This window comes from Microtus oregoni, unplaced genomic scaffold (assembly GCF_018167655.1).
Source record: "Microtus oregoni isolate MIOR12 unplaced genomic scaffold, Mior012 000010F_ref0000083, whole genome shotgun sequence".
NCBI classification, from domain to species: Eukaryota; Metazoa; Chordata; class Mammalia; order Rodentia; family Cricetidae; genus Microtus; species Microtus oregoni.
Genome location: NW_024543069.1, coordinates 37737675 through 37758717, shown reverse-complemented (window position 1 = coordinate 37758717; position 21043 = coordinate 37737675). Strand labels below are relative to the sequence as shown.

Here is a 21043-nt window from a genome sequence, read left to right as displayed (position 1 = left end):
ATGGTGAGTTAAACCTGTTGCACGGAATTATCTATAATTCCCCACGCTAAGGCAAATGTTTTTGAAGAATGAACAAGAGTAATGTCTCCTAGGGAAAAAAAAACTGATCATAGAATTTTTGAAATCTGTCAAATTTAACATCAAGTAAGCGCTGAGACCCTGGTTGCTAAATTTCTCACTATTTCTAGCCTTTATGCCATGAAGTAAGGTACAAGGTTAATACGTTTTTGTAAAACTCTCATAAAACTCTTTGCTGATACCCACTTGTACTCAGTAAATAGCTGAGTTTTCCTCTCTGGTAGGAGCGCTGGAACGCTGGCAGGAACACAGCAAACGCCTTAAAATGTGCCTGGTCTCCAGGAACACCACAGATCCCAAGATTTAATGAGAAATTTGGTCTTCAAAACTAGAAAACTTGACGGCTTTTTTGTTTCTCTCTATAGCTCAGACATAAGTGAATTTTTGGAGCTGAGGAGAACAGTTAACAGGAAGCAGCCAAAAAGCCAACACTGCCTGTTTAGCCCCCGTCACTGCCATTCCGGGCATTAAGTGTTTTTCTCCAAGTAACCAAGACATGGGGGAGAGTGAAAATGACCTTAATTTAAGAGGCAACGTTCTGGACCGAACATGCCTCCTCCTTCTTTATCAGCACATGCGGAACAGCTGTGAGTCACTTCAGAGAGATGATCACGCCACAAGTGACTCACCGCAGGTGTTCCCCCACCTGTGTCCTCAGAATGACTAACTGTCCCTCAGATGGTCAAACCCTGGGAATAATTATTCTAGAGGAAGGCTAGAAACACATGAGGTGGACATGCAATTAGTTTAACCAAAACTATTAGGTAAGGAGAGTTATGTTGGGACACAACTAAAGAAAAGTAGAGATTAAAAAAAAAACTGGGAGAAGAGAGGGGAGGAGAAGGAAAGGGGAAGGAAGGCAGGAAGGGGGAGCTACAGATGCCCCTGCAGAGTCTCCAGGTTCTAAGAACACATGGTGTTCAGGTGACACATTTGTGGAGTTCACATATTAACTAATAAGATGCAAAAGCAAGAGGGATTTTCGGAACCACACGCTCACTTCTGAACTTCATCAATGTTTCATATGAATCCAAACTTAAATAATTGTCCACATAAACAAAGCCTTCTCAAGGCAAGAACGAGGCAGAGGCATCCACAGTACCACAGAGGAACTTGTAGCTGCCTCGCGCTCTCCCCCCGTTGGCATCCCCCCATCTTGTAACTTTCTCAAGGGCTTTGATGTAATGTCATTTGTTTGGTGTTTAGTCTGTGCCTAAAATGTCAGCTGTTTATTATTTTTACATTCCAGCACTAACACAATGGCACCTCCAGAATAAAGGGCAGGGTTTGTGACACATCTCAATGACCAAAGGACTTACATTAAATAGAGGTTTCCAATCTCTCTGAAAATACAGCCCCTCATTTTTTAAAAACGTAGATAGACCAGTTTTCATTACCACATAATTTTCTTCTGACATTTGTGTAATATTCCTGAGTGGCCCTGTGGAAAGGACCAACACATCACTTCAAGGAGTGTGTGCCCTGTCTAGAGCTACAGGAAACTGGCTTCTTCCATAGAGCAGAAAACCAAGCTTAGAGGCATTGAGCAATAGGACCAGGAAAACAAGACAACTGTTCAAAACCAGAGACCTCGCAGGAAGGATGAATTTAATATCCAGACTAAAGAGAAGTGTCATTTCATTCATGAATGAGTAAAAACAGATGTATTATTCCACAAGAATACATAGGACCATATTCCAACACATAAGGGACAATATATAGAAGATTTGTGGTGAACATTGTACTGATTAGTGAAAAAAAGAATATGTAAAAATGCAAGTGACTTTCAAAAAGATCACAGACAAATCCACTTGGATGGACTGCTTGAGGTGGGCAGCTTCCTGCTTGTTTTTAGAATCTACCAGTTTTCTGGTGAATTTTTAGCACCCTACAAAGGTAGTTTTTTCCCCAAATCAAACTAGCTCACCCATGTAGTCATGCTTGCCTACACAGAGAGCACATCACAGTGTTGCCTTCTACCCTTCTTGAGTTCAGAGTTCGAATATTTCAAGAACCACCATGCCTGACTGAAGGACCTTACACCTAAGTCCACAGAAACTGAAGTAGAAATCCTATTTGCCTGCATTTGTACTAGAAGCACTACAACCCCTCTAGGGTACAAAGCTGGACAAATCATAGACATCAGCTCCCCAGCTGGGTTAGCCAATGGCAACTCACCTCTAAATCTGATTCAAGGAACCCTGAAGGTGTTCAACGTTAAGCCAACTGCAAAGCCATGTCGCCCACACTCAGCTGAGGTCCACGAGAGAGGAATGAACATCAGTGAGATAAATTCACCATGTGGCTGCGTGTGTCCCTAACAGAGCAGTGTCAGGGACCCATGTAACTAGTATTGCAATGCTTCATTGTTCCATAAAATATTTTTGTTATTTTTTTAAACTGAAGCGTCTATAGGCAAATTCAACTATTCTTCAATATTATTACTAGAAATATCCTTATAAAATTAATGTCTTCAAATAAGAAGTTTCAGGCTTTGGAAGGCACACAGAGAGATTCTCTTGAAAATGAATTCTTTCCTGGATTTCCCAATATTGATGCCTTTTCTAACATCTCAAATTTCTTTTTTTTTTTTTTTTTTTTTTTTTTGATTTTTCGAGACAGGGTTTCTCCGTAGCTTTTGGTTCCTGTCCTGGAACTAGCTCTTGTAGACCAGGCTGGCCTCGAACTCACAGAGATCCGCCTGCCTCTGCCTCCCGAGTGCTGGGATTAAAGGCGTGTGCCACCACTGCCCGGCCATCTCAAATTTCTATTAAATATTATGAAATCCACAATATTCTGAATGAAAGCCCCACCCCACCCCTACACACAAGAAATCTTAGGATAGCACAACTTGGATGAAGAATCATAAAATATAGCAAGGATTTTTGCAACAAACTAGTCCTATAGATGTTGGCAGATATTAACCCAGAGTTTTTATAGCTAGGGGAACTGAATGATGGGACTAATTGCATAGCTAGGGAGTAGGGATTTTCTGTACAAGGTCTTGGCCCTTCTCACTTTTCCTTTGAGAAGTTTCTATCCATACCCAGGCAAATTCAACTTTGGGCTTTGGACTACTGGTCCTTTCATCTATAAACCCTCAACTGTATTATCTAGTCTGCCACTGCAACATTCTGTGAGCTCAAGAGGTTGTTGCCCGCCATTTCAAAAACTACAGATGATAGTTCTCCCTGAGAGAACCACACAACTGTTGATGCTTCTTACACGCAAAAAAAAAAAAATCAGAGTTTATAACAAATAGCAGAGTTTAGCATGTTAGAAGTCACTGAGAATCTTCTATTCAATTTGATTCCCCAAATTTCCATCGCGCTAACACTATATATACAATGCTACGAGTAAACAGATGACAATATGATAAGATCAGGAGATGTGTGAGCACTCATGATATATGATGTCTATATAACCTAGTGAGTTATGATACGGTGATAAAACATCACTGTCATATCATAAACCACTGAGCAGAGCCCAGAAGGAAAGCCAGTTCACAAGATGGCCATGTCATTTAACAAGCAAAAGAATCCCGTAGAGGGATAAAGTATATTGCCTTCATTTAAGATTAGACATTCATAATCCATTAAGAGACTAGCTGACACAAGGTATGTGTGCTCTCTAAGTTAGTCAGGAAGGGTCCGCAGCAGTGGTTCCTGAAGACCACACACAGGAACCAAAGCATTCAGACCTTCCCCAACTTCCTGACCAGACCACACACCTCCCTCCCTCCTTGCAGAACAAACCAACCCCACCCATCTCTCTTACCAAAGCCTAAGAGAGTAGACCTGGCAGGACAGGGGAGTACCGAGTGTCAAGGTGAGCAGTGAAGAAGCAAAGCCTGCACACAAAGTCACCACGGGTGGACATCAACAGACTCAGGGCTGGGTGAATCATGGAAGCTGTGTGTGTACAAGTGTGTGCACAAGCTACAAGATAACCCGAGGACTGTAGTCAGATACCAAGGTCACCCTTTGTTTCTGTTTTGTTTGTTTGTTACAGAGTAGCTCACTGGTTTAGAACTTCCTAAGTAGGCTAGGTTGACTAGCTAGTGAATCTTTGCCTTTCCCAGAGGAGGAATCACACACGTAAGTCTGTAAGTTTTTAACGTGGGTTCTGGAGGCTGACTTCACGTTCCGAGCCATCTCCTGGGCATGCTCTGTAGATGCTTCAATGCTGAACCTCCCTCACCCACCCTGCCTTGTTGAAACCCAGATTCATTAGACACAAAGGTAAAGCCCCTCTTCCTCCTCCTCTTCCGTCTTGTCATGGATAAGGGACACTTACTAAAGTCTTCACTTAAGATCTGTTTAAACTTCCTCGGTGTCTACCGATGGGAGCTGGGTCTCCAGGAAAGCATTTCTCAAGAGACTCAGAGCAGGGGTACTATTTAACCCTTGCAGGTTGTGGTTTTGCAAACCCAGAACATTTAATTTTCTAGTTTTTTCTTCTAGATGGTGAGATGTCTCCAGAACAGAAGGCTGGTGGGAAGGGGATCATGGAGGCACCAAGCAATGCGCTATGGCATGCGCTCTATAGTTCCACAGCGTGCTTGCACCTGTGTGCACCTTCTCAACATCACCTTTGCAAGACCCCTGAGGTCACTGCTGCAGTTACTCCATCCTACTGCTGCAGGTAAACTGGAGAAAAGTGGTTGAACACTTGGGTCCCGTCAAGAAGCCAGTTAATGGAATTCGAACAAAAGAACCCTTCCTCTCTACCTTACATTGTCTCCTTTCTTACCGTTTTGTGCTGTTTTTAAAAATCCTATTGTATCTACGTTCTATTTGAAGGGGCACAACAATAACTTTGAATACTGTTTCGAGAATGGTACAGTGTTGGCTTGAACTTGGCCTACTAAGGAAACAGAGAAATCCATACCCCTACCTTTCAAAGCAGAGCTAGGAATAGCTTCTCACCTCTAGCCCACAGACTTTCTACTCAAAAGGGAGAGGTTTGGTCTTCAGATGACCGTTCTACTAAAACATCAAGTTCCACAGAGGGGTGCACATACCAAAGTTGCTTTCACTTCAAGTCCGCAAACCACAAGTTTACAGTCATTTTACCAACAGAAACTGTAAAACAAGCACATATTTTTTACTTAATTTGAAGTGAATCCGTATTCTTCCCAGAACACAAAGACCCAAGCCTGGCCTCACTATAAATAAAACCTCCAACCCGTTTCCCTAGGGAGTATTCCACATGAATGAAAGGGGAGGCGGGGAGACAGAAGAAAGTCAAATGACTTTTCCAAGGTCCCGAGTTTGACTTAGGGCAAACACTCCAGGTTCCTGGCATCTGTCCCAGCGTCCGTTCCACGGTGTCACACACGGCCCTGAAACACAAACCACTAAACACATGGTGAAGAAGTGAGCAAGGGGCTAAGCCACATGAATGGCTAGATTGTTGAAGATGGGGGCTGGGGGCTCCAGAGGAAAGGCCTGAAGGATAATACATGTTACAGAATCTATTTGCAAGTAGCTACTGCAGTTACCCATGTGGCTGCCTGAGGGGGACTGGGAGTGGAGGGCGGATGACTGACAGCATGAACACAGGTCTTGACAGTCTCAGGAAGAGGGACACAGGAGTCACCGTGCTTCCTGGGCATCGTTCAGAGCCTTCATCACATGAAACCTGGAACACAGTCAGGAAAGCCACCATCCACAAGGACTCCTTATTCTTGGGACTCTCCTGTTTCCCCACTTTGCATGATAAAATATTAGAACTTCTGCTTCTATTTGTGGGGCTCCTTTGGACCTTTCCACATCCAACTTGCATGTTTCGTAACTATCTCGGAGCCCCCTTTTTGCATATTCATATGCTGTGTACATTGGTGACATACAGAAGTTAATACAATGCGATGAAAATAACTTTGATTAAATTTACCCATTCCTTCACTACCCCGTGTGCCACCTACTGTTCACCCATGAAATACTGCAGTTCGCACATCAATAAAACTTCATATTAATATTCTCTGAGGTAGAATGACTTCATTAACCATTTTCCCCCTCTCCTGTCCTCTGCTTCCAACTGTGTTCAACTTTGGAACTTCTGACAAATGGTCATTATTCTCTGGACTAGTAAAAAAAAAGAAAAAATCCCAAGCTTTGGGGAAACGTAGTTGGTCTAAACCCGGGGGAATGGGGTCGTTGAATTAAATGATAAATATATGCATTTAAGGTCATTAGAGACTTTATCTCCTGTGAAGGCTGTATTTGTCAGATTGATATAATTTCTCTCAACTGAGTACTTAACTCCACGGGCCACCGTTATTATGATTATTCCTTCCCCTTTAAGTGGGAGACTCTGGCTAAAAGCACGTGTGCTCACTCTCGGGCAGCTTCCAGAGGGCTCAAGGCACACCTTTGTTTCATTTAGTATGCAGTTTTCACCTCTGACCCAAGAAATGAGGCCTGGGTTTCCTGAGCTTTATTGCCTGTTAATAGACTGCGGGCTGTGTTTTCAGCAGTAATAGAAATGGCGGACGGGCATGTCGTTTAAGAGGCTGGCAGGCTGCAGCCTGAAAGACAACGTCAGGATTCAAAGTCAGCCTGGCCCAGAAATAATAGAAAGATCACGGCGACATGAAGGAGGAAGTTTTCCATATTCCCTCGCACACGAGGCGCCCTGCTGGGAAAGAGTGACTGGCCGGCTCTACACACTTCCCCACTGAACAATGGCAGACACCCTCGGTGGTGCTAAGTGACTGAACCAATAATTCATCTTCAGCTTACACCTATCTACATATTTGGTTTCTCCTCATTAAACTGGGAACATCAGTGGCAAACTTATAAAGTGCAGTCCTTGGCTCTCCATAAAATACACACAGATGCCCATCAGGGGCTCTGGCCTGGCCGCTGCCTTCGTGACACGTGTTTATAATTTTGCCTTTATTTTGTGTGCTGTCGTTGCCTCTTCGGGACATCTGTTCAATTAAAATGGGAACGCGTGACATGGTGTGCACGCAGCAACGTGGGAGCGCGGTAATGAAATGTTCTAAGGCTCCCGTCTCTGCTCTTAATGCACAAGGATTTTGTGCCTTGGAGCTCTGCTGACTGAAAACTACAAATAAAAATATCCTTGAAATCACACAAAGAAGTTGACTGTTTTGTTAATAGTTAGACGAGGGTGTTACTACCGCATATGGACGTTATTTTACATGAAAAGACATTATTAAAAATTATTTACTGCCTCACGTTTGGAAACTTACAGGAAAAGTCTGATAATATATTCAACTTGTTTATTACGACTTCATATGATTCTGAATAATACTACTTTTTCCTTTGACAAGTGCAATAAACTCTACTGGTATAGACATGGGTTGATTATCACGACTGAACTGTGTTGCTTAAAGATACATGCTGGAACAATCAGCCTTTGACGGCTACATCTCAGTATTTACACTCACAGTCATGGTAATAACTCACCATTTCTATATTAATAAGGCAGTGAAATTTATTATGATGGTATTGAAAAGTTATTAAGTACTGCATCCCAAGTGACAAAGTACCACAGCACTGTCACTACCCAAAAGCACTTGCCCATCCATCACCCGCCTTTCCAGATGGCCCTGCATCTTTATCGCTCCCAGGTTGGTGACATCACCTGTTCACCCACTCAAAATTGATGATGAAAGCAAACAGATCTATCTTACTTACATTTACCAAATCAATTTAATTTTTACAGGCCGTGGCTTGGTGACATATTGACTGTTTTCCTTAATGGCATCTACCGTATTTAATGCAAGGATGTCATCTTTGATTCCTGGCTCGCATAATGTGTCATTTCATAATAAATTTTTTCTAACATATTTACTTAATGGAAAGAATTATGATTGCTTGTCATTTCTCTTATTAAACACAATGATAATTCTTTTTCCTTTTGAGTATCTCTTTTGGAGCTATTTTTATCCCTCTCTGATGCTTGAAAGTAGCAAGGGCTTAGATGTGTAACAGATAATGAGCAAATGCTGAACGTAGGCACAGCAGCTGTCAACCCGGGAACTCATGAGAACTTTGCTTCGTGTATTTGTAACAACAAATACAAGAACCAGGTCTCCAAGAGCTAATAATTACAACAACGCTGTCAGGGGCAGCCAAAGCTGGAGAAGCGAAGTGGCACAGTGGATGGCAACAGCTCCAAAGCTAACTTTAATTTCCTTTATATTTGCTATTTGTGCCTGCGCATTATTGTGGGCAGTTCTCGGACTGTAAGACCGCGCCATGAGACCTAACACACTTAAAAATAAACACGGGCTCATCAAGGTGAATACTGATCTAAAGGCAGCCTAGTGACTCTCAGATCACATGCGTGATACCCTTTTTTTACCACAAGTAAAAGTTCCATGCACTGTCCTTCCAAACAAAAGCTTCTGTAACACACAGCATGGTGGCATTGTGTAACGTCTGCACCACCAAAGCACGGTGTAGATTTACCCTGGACTGGGAAAGCACAATGGCACCAACTTTGGGTTTTGCTATTTGGCATTCATCTATGTGGCTGTGTCCTTGGGCAATCCTGGACTAGGCTTTCATTAGAGTCTGTGCATACTCATAGAGGGGCTGGGGCCAGAAGGCAAAAGATCACACTGGGGATCTTCCTGGCCTCCAAACCCTAGCTAGTAAAGGTGTACTTGGGTGAGAAAACAACTCTAAACAATCTGTAAGTATTTTTCTAAAGAGAAAATTAGGGGAGAGTCTATAATACAGGAAACAGAAATCATGAAAGTGGGGGCAGGAAAACACTCATTAGATTTAGCAGAAAGCAGTCTCTCCCCTTCCCAGCTATCTCGCCTATCAAGCACTGTGATTTAATCTCCTCTACCCCGATATGAAGGCTAGAGGGGACCTAGACCGAGCTCCAGCTTTACCTCATCCTCTACGAAACAAGATGAGTGGAAGGATTAATGACTTCTGGGGAAACCCCAGAAAGATGGAGAACTCCACCCAGAACTAACCATCCATCTGTGATCCTACAAGTGGGCAGAACTGTAAGTGCCAAAGACAGGACTCCGGGATGATTTAGAGCCTTTCAGAAGCCATTTGAGAGATTCCTGTATAAGTGTAAAGTTATGGGTCTAGTTTAAAGAAAACAACCCCACAAAGGGCAGGGGCAGGTGATCTGTTCCTACCTGCACACTAGATTTACACCAACTCTTCCTTCTCCATGAAGATGCTTCATGGCCATGTGAGATGACTGTTCTAGCTCCACGGTGAGACAGTGTCTTGGGTAAGATTTTCAGGAAAATGGGGACTCAGGCAGGCAATGCAAGACCAACAGGGATTGCTCTTTCCTTGGGGCAGCTGGTGTCTGTGTCAGAGTGGACTTTCTAATGCTAGCATTGAATGCAATGATTCTACCAACACAACAATTTAAACAACAATAACGACAACAACAAAGAGTGTGATGCACACCTGGGACTGCTGACCAGGTGAGGTTTCCATGCCAAGCAACCTAGGAAGGGAGACATCAGCGGTCAAAGGAAAGCAACACTTCCCTGCCAATGGTGCCTACCACCCCTGGGTCAGCAACATGAGCTACTAGCAACAGCATTATGTATGCATACACTTCATGTCCATACAAGCAAAACTCTCTGTGTAAAAGGGACAGAGGTGCCATCCAGAGACATAACCCAGTCATCCTCCAGAGCCCCAAGGAAGAAGAGTGTTCTTTGCAGTTTGGCTTCTCATTGGCCAGCTAGTTCCAGACACTGGGTGACCAGAGAATGCAGAGGGCCACGCTGAGCCAACTCACATACATGACTAAGTTATTTGTGTATGATTATATGCAGGTGTCTTCAGTGTACAAAGAGATCGGATCTCCTATTGCTAGATAGAGTTAAAGTCATCTGTGAGCTACTCATGGTGGATTCTGGGAACTAAACTTGGGTCCTCTTAACTGCTGAGCCTCTTTCCATCCTCCATGGACATCATTTTCAGAAGGCCAAGGGAACAAGGTAGATTCCCAGGTCATAAGGAAAGAGACTGAGAGAGTTCTGAGAGGGGGACATTTGAAAACCATTCCTGCTGATTTTAGACCTTGAGAGAGTCAGAGAATGAGTGAATGAATGAAACACATAAGCAGAACATTTCAATACAATGCCAAGCATTATAAAGGGAATCCTCTTTAGATGGTTTGGAAAAGTACTGGTACTGGGGAGATGCCAGGGGGGTGAAGAACACTTGTTCCTGCAGAGGACTCAAGCTTGGTTCCCACCACCCACACAGTGGTCCACACCATCCTTAAATCTAGCTCTAGGGTATCTGATGACCTCATTGACCTCCTTGGGTACCAGGCACATACACAGCCCACTGGCATACATAGAGACATGTAACATGAAGGTCGGGCTTGTTGGGGTATCTGTCCCGCCCGGTACCCCACAGCCAGCAAGTCCCAAGGAAAATCACAGAGATCTCCATAAGTTATAAAACTGATTGACCCATTCGTTCAGTCTTCCTATTAGCTCTTGTAGCTTATATTAACCCATTGTTATTAATTATGTTAGCCACATGGCTCAGTTCCTTTCTCAGCTGGGTAGATTACATCCTGTTCCTTCGGTGGTCTGTGCAGGAGCGAGAGAAAGGGGCTTCCTCCTTTCCAGCATTCTCCTGTTCTCATCACCCCACCTCTACTTCCTGTCTGGTTGACCCACCTATACTTCCTGCCTGGCCAATCAGAATTTATTTAAAATATGATTGACAGAACACAGACAATTCTCTCGCGCCACAGACATAATACTCACACACATAAAATAAGTAAATCTTAAGAAAAATCTTAAAGGGAAATATTTATTTGGGGAGAGAATGTAAAAGTTATTTGACATGCTAATTTTTATAGTTATTATCAAGCCAATAGATGTATGTACACTACACAGAGGAGGCATCAGATGTAACATATAATACTGATAAACCCCCAGATGACCATTTTTGTGGTTGGTTGCTTGTTTGTCTGTTTATTGGCACATGTTTTTATTATGTCGCCCTGGATGTAGACCAGACTGAGCTCAAATGCATAGAAATGCCACCTGCCCTTGCCTCCCAAGTGCATGGCCAACCTCGGGTAAACTCTCAAAAGAAACAAGGTATGCACACTTGTCTGGGGGGGGGCGGTTCCTAGGCTGTTCAGTGTGTATTCAGAATACTTGTTCCTGTATCAATAAAGATGACTCCCCAGAATTCAATTAGCAGACTCAGCCAAATTATTACCTGTATTGCCAGTAGCATTTGAAGGATGCAACAGGTCTGATCTGAAATCTCTTAAGATGCATATTGAGCAATGCCATAACATCTCTGAGAGAGGGGAAGATCTTGGGAGTGAGTTCTGACCCACAATACTAGAAGGAACATTCATTTGTTTTATGGGCCAGTTTGCATTAATCCTAGGAATGAATAAGCATATTCCTGAGAGACATTAATTCCTCATGAAGTAAGAAGTCACTATAGTGGTCATCAATTAATAGGTACTTTGTAACTCAGGCTATTTTTTGTGCTTAGAGCGCATTACTCTTTCGATTAGTAAGTAATGACAACTGTTAAAGATTTTAGATATAAATATATATATTGTATACATTGCACATATGTTTTATATACAAATATGTGATGAGTTGTCTTCCTCACTAATTAGAAGCAACATCAAAAGTATTAAGACAAATAAATCCTTGGAAAACTGGTTCACTGGATATACAACATGTTCTTATAATCCTGATGTATGAGTCAGGCATCTTAAAAATTCAGTATTGGTGGTGTTAATGGATATTCATGTTTCAGTAAACATACAGATTTTATGTTGTAGTATCTGAGATGATACCACTGTGTAGCCCCAGACCCATGAGAACTGCCTGTTTTACAGTGAGATAGGGAAGCACACCTCATTGAACTATTGCATATCTAGATTACAGTCTGGAACAGAATGTATTTTCAAAGCACTGAATCAAAGCTGGGTGATGAATTTCCCCCTCCAACATAATCTCTTTCCACTATCCCATCTCATCTATTTAACAGGACAAAGGAGAAATTTACTATCTACGCACATCATTATTTTTCTGTGTACAATTTTATGTATGTCTGAGTGGGAAAAATAAAAACTAAGCACATACCTGAAGTTTTAACGGATCACACAAATTTGGAGCAGTTCGACAAGATGAACATGATAGGCACACAGTAGGCACCTCACTAATAGGTGCACATATACTTGTAGAGTTTTAGAGTAGCCAGTGAGAGTAAAGGTATAGAAAGTATGCTAACTGACCATATTTCAAAAAGGCTAACCTTTATATAGTTCTAATAAACTGCTTTGGACTTTTTAGGAGAAAATAATAAACTACTGTCTTAGTTAGGGCTTCTCTTGCTATGACCTGACCATGACCATGGCAATGCTTTTAAAGGAAATCATTTCACTGAAATGGCAGCTTACTGTTTACAGGTTCAGTCCATTATCAGCATGGTGGGGAGCAGGGCAGCAGGGAGCACGGTGGCATGTAGGCAGACGTGGCGCTGGCTACATCTTTATCATGAGGCAACAGGAAGTGGACTGACTCACTGGACATGGCTTTAGCACATATGAGACCACAAAACCCACCCCCACAGTGACACATTTCCTCCAACAAGGCCATACCTACTTCAACAAGGCCACATCTCTTAATAGTGTCACTCCCTTTGAGGGTCATTTTCTTTCAGACCACAACTATACCACTCAGATTGGTCTTGGACTTAAAAGTAAGTTTAGAAACCTATCCTAAGTCCTTGTTTTCATTGTTAGTTAGGAAACAGTCAATGCTTCCTTTTCAAAGGAGGCCTCAGCTACACAATACTGAACATCCTGGAGATACTTGAGTTTCTAGGAAACGAGAAGATTTTTAAAAGTCTATCTGAGAGATAGTACTGGCCTCTGCCCAATAATGGCCCAGGGCTAGTCTGTGTCCTAGCCAATGGCATTTCTGTTGTTTGCCTTGTGTTCCTCCACACCCAAGTGCTAAGCCCTAATGCACACTAGAGGATTTAATCAAATGCAGTGGATGACATACCTCAGGACATGGCAGTCACAGTCAAACCAAAATGTTTTGCAAGCTTCTCTTTATTAGATCAATACTCTTTTGGGAAAAAAATAGGTCTATTACAATATCTTTGAGTTATTTTACATATATGTGTGTGTATAGTTATATATATGTATATGTATATTTAGCTTATAAGTATATCTTAAAAATATCCTTTTCCCTGAAATACAAACTTATAAAAATTTTCCAAAATACTATATTTGGAAAAAGTCAGGCAATGTGTAATAAATGACTTGAAAGCTAGAGATACAGCTTACCTTCAAAGTGCTCATATTAGTATGTGCACACTCTAGAATAACAGATAGTTTTCACCAAAACAAAAACCAGCCAGAATTTTAGTCTTTTGACTTTTAGTTTCTAGAGCTGTGATAAAACAAATTTCTGTTGCTTCTGCCCCTGAGTCGAGGCAGCTTGAGATACTACAATTTGCTTATTAAACAAAAGTAAAAAATATGCTGAGCATTGGCAATACCACACAACTTCGTGAAACACTATCAAGACTGCACTAGGCGAGCGTAACTTTGAAAACTCTACACAAGCCTGCCCTCTTGGGTAATCTACGGAAGCCTGTATGCCACATAATTTCTCAAGCTCCTCAGTAAATGGCTTCACTGTTGCCAGTGAAACAAAATTTAAGCAACACTGAGTTGTGATTTGAAGGCTGGAGATGATGTCATGCAAGAAGAACACTCAGAGAATAAATATAAAAATCCCGAAGGATGAGAAAGGATATACACAAGTACAAAGAACAGCATCTGTAAGAACAGTGTGCTGAGAGACGGTGGGCGCTACAAACCATGCTGGTGTGGAAGTGGTGTGGAAGCAACACACTCTTTCCTGCTCAGAGTTTATTGGAACAAGAAATGTAGGGAGGGGAGCCAAGAGGAGAGAACGGAGCATCAGAGACATCACTGGGCTGCTGCGTTAGAGCAAGGCAAGTGGCTGAAAGGAAGCCCTTCATGCAGAATCTGACATACCGTAGGCACTCAATAACTGCTTGCCAAATCAGAATTGCCCCACTCAGATTTGCTTTAAGGAAATCTACGAGACTTGCTTTCTTTTCCACCTCTTCCCTCAGTTCATCGTTTTTAAGAAACGTGAAGCAATCTCAGAGGAGTCACTGTAGTTAGAACCCAATTACAGGTCTAATCAGATAAGAGGAGAATGAGCTACAATTAAAGACGCATATGACATAAGGACAATTCAAAACGGGCACACCAGAGTGGACAGAACTCTGTGTGAAAGTGCCTGAGTTGATGGCAAATGGATTGTGTATTAACCAGATAGAGTCAAGGACTCAGCTACACCACCAAGGATAAAGTTTGACAAAACAGTGAGAAGCCTTCTCAACGGCCTTGTTCATTCTATCTCTAGAGCACACAATTCCCACTCTTTAAACTGTGGGGAAGGCAAGCAAGAGGACTCAATGGGCAAAGGGGCTTGCTGCTAAGCTTGCCAACCTGAGTTTGGTTCCCATAAACGGCATGTTAGAGTCTGACTTCCACATGTGTAAGGTGACACTCGGGAGTATATGTGTGCATGTGTGCATACACACACGCGTGCTCACACACACACAAATAAATAAATGTAAAAAAATTTGAAGAGGGTAAATATTAAAATGGCAAAGAACTATATACCTGGCCATCAGCTGTCTTCTAAAAAGGACAGAAACTGAGTGCCTGATCTTCAGCCAGAAAGCCATGGGGCTATGTACGCATCTTGGATTCTAGGCAGTTTTAACACAATGAAGGAAATAATTTTATATTGTTTAAGGTAAATATCTGCTCGTGTGTATGCTGTAGACATGTTCTTCTAAAAAGAAAAATAAAATTATTTTTAAATGTCCTTAAATGCAGAAGTCTATGCCCAATCCTTGTGCACTGTATCTAAAAAGGCCCCATCTGGTACTTTTCCACCCTGCAACAGGAAGCTGATTCTACAGCTAAACTCTGTCTATTCCTAGACCAGGACTACACTCTCTGAACTCTGCAGATTTGGTAATAAAAGGTCAATGAGTTAATTATTATTAGATAGTTTATAGCCATTATTTTAAGATGAACAAAAATCACATAAAATTCACACACATTTGCCTTAAAATGTATTCAAACTCACATATCCATTAATGATATGGCGACTTTTAAAAATCTCTTATTGATACATATGTCTAAAAGTAAGTTTACTAAACCACAGACTTCGCAGGGTTATAGCCAGTGACAAAACTATGGCAGGCATGCTCAGTTACAGTCATGTTCAATCCAGAACAAAACTTTTGATATTTCAGAATGTGAATCAGGGCCGTTTTCATTATGGAATTTTGAATAAATTTTACAAGGGGACATATATAAGGCAAAAGGACAAAAAGCTGAAATTACATCCTGCAGGCATTTCTATTTAAAAGCTAAGCAGATATTCTATTAATGATCATAAATATTAAGGGAACATACCCAAATAAATCCTGTTTATCTGATTTCCATCCAGCTGAAATACTGTGGAGAGAGACTTCCCTCACATCTCCACAGCTGTTGACCTAGGCAGAAGTCACCTGCAAGATTTTCTGCTGAAGACCAGATTTTCCAGAAATTATAATGTTATGGTTTAGTCACAACAGTTTTCAAACTCTAAACACAAGCCAGACTTGATAGCATAAGTCTATAATCCCAGCATCCACTCGGGAGGCTGAATCAGGAGGAGCCAGAGTTCTAGGCTGACCTGATCGATAACAAATTCTATCTCAAGCCATGAGAATGAAAATAAAAGCACAAATAAATATAAGTATTTATGTACACACCAACACACATATAGTGCATTGGTGCAAAATGATAAACGAACTGATAAATTTAGAACTGCAGATCAGCTAATATTATTGAAATAAAATTAAGGTAGCTATTGTGATTAACAACCTCAAATGTTGGATGTTGCCTGATGGGTTCTAGGCAATGCACAGCTAAAACTAGTGACTAATTTTATAATCACTCCATGTTCTTGTTTTAATATATAAATTATTCATCAAATCAATTTAAATATAAAGAATCATAACAGATTTCAATGGTGACTGCTGTGCACACTCTCAAGACGCATGTAGAATAAAAATGGTCTCCTTTGATTAAGAAGAGAAACTACATAAAAGGAGGATACAGGTAAATGAAAACCTGAAGCTAAAGTTTAACCAAATTGACCTGTAGCTAGAAAATAGAGAAAACATATGCTTTACCCCAATCCTTCCAGACAAGCCTGCCTCACAAAAGATCACATACCATGTACACATCTCACGAGCAGCTTGTGTGCTCACACCACACGCTCTTTAAGATGGTCAGATCCAATGTACTGAATGATAGCCCAGAAACTACAACCTCTTCCTGTCATCTTTTTAAGCTGATGGGCTGCCTCGATCATTTTTCAGTTGGTATTCCTTTTATCATGCTATTCCTTTAAGTAACACATTGCTTTATCAAGTAATGAGATTGAAAGAGAGTTGATTCTTAAACATCACCTTGAAGGCATGCTCCCACGACCATCCTCGTGGCCACGTGCGTAATTAATCTCTTCTTTATAGACCTGAACGCACATGTGTGCTGACTCAAGAGACATTCTTACCTCCCATCCATAGCTGGAATCTTTCAGGTCCGACCTCTGCTCTCCCATGTATGGGCCGAACTTTTCACCTATTTCAATCTTCCTCTTGGTCCATATTCCAAGTCCTGCTCCAGGCATATTTGACTCTCGAAGTTCAAACTCATCAGGAATGGGGATGTCATCGGGGATGTAGATGGGGGCTTTGTAAGGAGAGCCCTCCTTGGGAGTGAATGACCCACTGGATGTGGCAGGAGAGCATGGCTCTTGAATGTGGAGGGAGGGAACGTTGGCTACCCCATCTGCATCAGCATCGGGCATTTCTTCCAAAGGTATTTCAGAGTAATTGCCATAAGCACACTCATTACCTGCAAATAAATAAGAACTCCATGAATTTCTACTAATAAACCAGGACAAATTCCACAGGGGTATGAACCGTAGTAAAGTTGGTCGTAACAATCTGAACATAGAAGACCATTGCTAAGTTGTGTCCCGTAAAAAAAAAAAATCTCTGTTATTCACAGGGGAGGAATGATAGATTATGGCTTCTGGTTTATCTGGGATAAAGTAATAAAGCAAGTGTGTTAATACTTGGATAGGCCAGCCCCACCCATCACCCACATGCAGAGCACCCGGGAGCTTATTTATCAGTCTGAATAAAGTATAGATAAGAAGTAATACAGACAACTACTGTCCCCACACCCCCATTTATGCCCCAGATCAGAAAACTGCATCAATCAATCCATGGAAGCTTCAAATTAACACAGCAGATCCTCGTGGACTCCAAAGGCTGCCATGTGTCACAAGGCTCAAATCTGTGCAGCCCTTGGTATTTCTTTGCTTCAGTAGCTTACGTTGCAGAAACTCAAAAGTACTAAAAGCTAAAATCATTTTCAAAATTAGGTAGATTTTGGGGCTACACAGCTTGCTCGATGGCTAAGAGTACTTGCTGCTCTTGCAGAGGACTGGGGGGTTTGGGTCCCAGCATGCATGTGGTATAATCATTTGTAACTATAGTTCCAGGAAATCTGACACCCTCTTATAGGCTCCATCAGGCAAGCACTTGGTGCACTGGTAACAATTCGCATGCGTAAGACAAAAATAACAAATCCTCAGAGGCAAACAGATAGGAGGGTACCCTGGGTATACCCAAAAGAGAATAAAAAAATCTCCAGACTAGAAAGTGAGGTTTAAACTGCCTCTACGTAGAGAAGAATCCTGAAGAGGCTGCAAGAATTCGGAAGAGACAAAGGTTAGCCTTGACCACAGAGGCTTTAGAGACACAAGAGCACTATGCTGCAGCCATCATGAAATATTTTTGGGGACTCTGAGGGCTAGGCAGAGGAATGAAAAGAATAATGGCCATGCTGAATTTCCTACCAGCTGAAGGGAACTTCTGTGGCCCTTAAGCAAACAGGCATGTGTTTCTTTCTACTACGGTTATGAACTGAAAGTTGTCTCTCATTGGTTTGACTCATAAGGGCTTCAAGGACAGAAGTAAGAAAAAGGAGCTAAAGAATACAGATGCTGATTCTGGTAAGAAGCACCAGAATGTAGGCTGGGTGGCTTATGATTCCTGTCACAGCCTTTCTAGCACAGCCTGTGTAATCCTGAGTTACTCATGACTTGGAAGAGCTCCAGTCTCAGATGAGTGACTTTTACTCTTCTACCACCCCTGCAGCTGTGTTATCAAAGCCTTCTAAGATGGGATATTGGGCTAAGAGGTAGAAGATACATTCTACCTGCAGTTTCTTCCCCGATTCTTTGCTGAAATACATACCATTCATGAACAACTGACCATTGAGTATTAGGTCCTGCTTTTTACAGTTTCAGAAAATGCAAAGTGATAAACCACGCAAAGCTTTCTTTCAAGGAAGGGTTAGGTGTCATTTCAAACATTGAGAGGATGCCATTTATACCAACCACGAGACAGAACTACAGGGTGCAAGCTTGGGTTGGTTATATAGTTCTCAGCGTGCAAGTTCATTATCATTCAAGTTCAGCATGTCCAACATGGTGAGCATTGTCACCTGCCCTCCAGTCAAGCACCTTACCCATTTCCTCATTCAATTAGGAATGTCACCTTTCCTTTAATTATCCACATTAGATAAAAAGTAGCTGGAGTTTGCTGTCCTTTTCTTATTATCTATTCTACCACAAAATTTGATGATTTTATCTGGTTCTTCCAATTCATTTTCACACCTGGATTTTCTAACAGTGCTTGCTCCCCACGGGTCTCCAGATCACCAATCTCCTGACTGCAGCCCTTAATACTGAATTCACCTTCCCCGCCTACCTTCCTTCCTGCTCATCAGACTCCAGAGGCTCCCAGCATCTCAAGTTAAAGTAGAAACTCTTCACTTGGAAAAAAATATATATATCTCTTTTATGAAGTCATCCCCTCTAATTCTCAATGATCAACGGGAGTATTTGAACTGCAAACTGATCTTTGTCTTCTAAACTTGGCAAGCAAGATGTTCTTCCATCCTGGCTATCCACCTCCACCCTCTGGTCTAACCAACTCCCAGCTTCCAGGTCAAATACCTCATGAGTTCCAACATGTCCCATGGCCATCTCAGTCAACACAAGCCTCTCCTTCCTCTTTAAGCTTACAGAATTTTAGCTCTCAATTTTGCAATCTAATAATATACATTGCACTCAGGATTTTATATGTATAGCTGCTTTAGCTCCAACAAGGAAGTAGGCCCTAGGAAAGTTAGGTGTTAGGATACTCACTTCATAGGAATTCTCCAAGCAATCTGCACATAGCTGTTTAAAGAATCCTTGTTAAATAGATTGTTGACCTCATATATAATTTTATTGACAAGTTATACCAAATCAATATTTTCCTATGAAAAAAATGGAAAGTATTTTGATCCTAACAATCTTTAATAAATTAAATGGGGAAAGGTGGTAGCGCATGCCTTTAATCCTAGTACTTGGAGGCAGAAGCAGGCGGATCTCTGTGAGTTCAAGGCCAGCCTGGTCTACAGCACGAGTTCCAGGACAGCCAGCACTGTTACACAGAGGATCCCTGTCTTGAAAACAAGAAGAAAAAAAGAAAAGAAAGAAAGTGGGACATAATAGATTACCTGACTTTCCTTTCATATCTAGCATCAGAATAAGCTATTTTAATAGCACCTAAAGAGGTACTATCAGGATATGAATGCACTTGAAAATTCCATCTAATTTTATGTTTCATCAAAATATTCATTAACAGTTTGAGTGCAGAAAAAAAATACATAAACCATTTCCACACCAGACATAGTGACACGGGTCTATGTGCCAGCTCCTTGGAGGATTGGAGGCAGGAGGATTCAGTAAGTTGTTTGAGACAAACTTAGGCTATAGAGTATTACCATATCATGGAAAATAAATAAATAAATAAAATTAAGATCAATGCTACCTCTCTAGAAGTGTAGCACTCAGCAGCCTAAAGGGAACGTTATGGCATAAGTCCTCCAACGGGGCCATTGCTCATTGTGAGGATTTTATTTCCTTTGGGGAACGCTACAAAATGAATGACATCATGGGATGCACAAACTTTCCCATCTAAGAAGTAAGAAATAAAAAGCCACCTAGATAAATAGAACAATATTCTTCGAGTGATTCTCTATGAAAAGCCAGTAAAATTTCCTCTATTTCCTGCTGAGTGAATCAGTCATACTGCGGGGTCCAGAAAAGGGGTCTCAGACCCCAGAGAAAGAGTGAGACAATTATGTCTGTGCTTTCCCACTGTCATACAAATCCTATCATCTCCCTGCTATCCACGAACTCTCCCGGTACGGAGTCTAAACGTGGTTGCTGAGGTACCAGCTCAAGCAAGATGGCATAAAAATTGGAAAAATTTAAAGCCCAAATACAATTCTGCTAACAATGACCAAAAAAAAAAATCTGATTAAGCCTAAAGAACAACTTATAGCATCCAAGCAAATGTAGGAATAAGATTCCGTTCTAATCACCCATATGCAGGCTTTATCAGAGACGAAAGCCTAGGCAATTTGTCTTCCAACTACATTCAGTTAGTATCATTTGAATTAAATACAAAAAGGGTGGAGATTACAAAAATGGAAATATAAAACTGCTGACTTTTACCTATCAAAACATACAATCTAGCACTTGTAAAATTTTCAGCAGGAATGCTGTTTATCACACCCTATTGAATATTTGCATAAGTGAGAATAACTAACACCTTTATGGACATTACTCAATAACTCTCTCAAAAGCTGCTAAAACATTCCATCTACATGAAAAACAACCTCCATTATTCTATCGCCATTAGATCTCAGTTACTGGGGGAAATTGGTAGATCTATTCCCTGGGCTATAGCTGTAG

At 41.5% G+C, this 21043-nt stretch overlaps 1 protein-coding gene across 8 annotated transcripts in view; it reads right to left on the bottom strand.

Moving 5' to 3' along the window:
- Mecom (MDS1 and EVI1 complex locus) overlaps nt 1-21043 on the bottom strand; it is a 550964-nt gene that overhangs the window by 255294 nt on the left and 274627 nt on the right. For all 8 annotated transcript variants that reach the window (XM_041658853.1, XM_041658854.1, XM_041658849.1 and 5 more), the window contains exon 2: nt 16733-17076. In XM_041658853.1, the coding sequence (XP_041514787.1) occupies nt 16733-17076 (344 nt within the window). The remainder of the gene's footprint in view (nt 1-16732; nt 17077-21043) is intronic.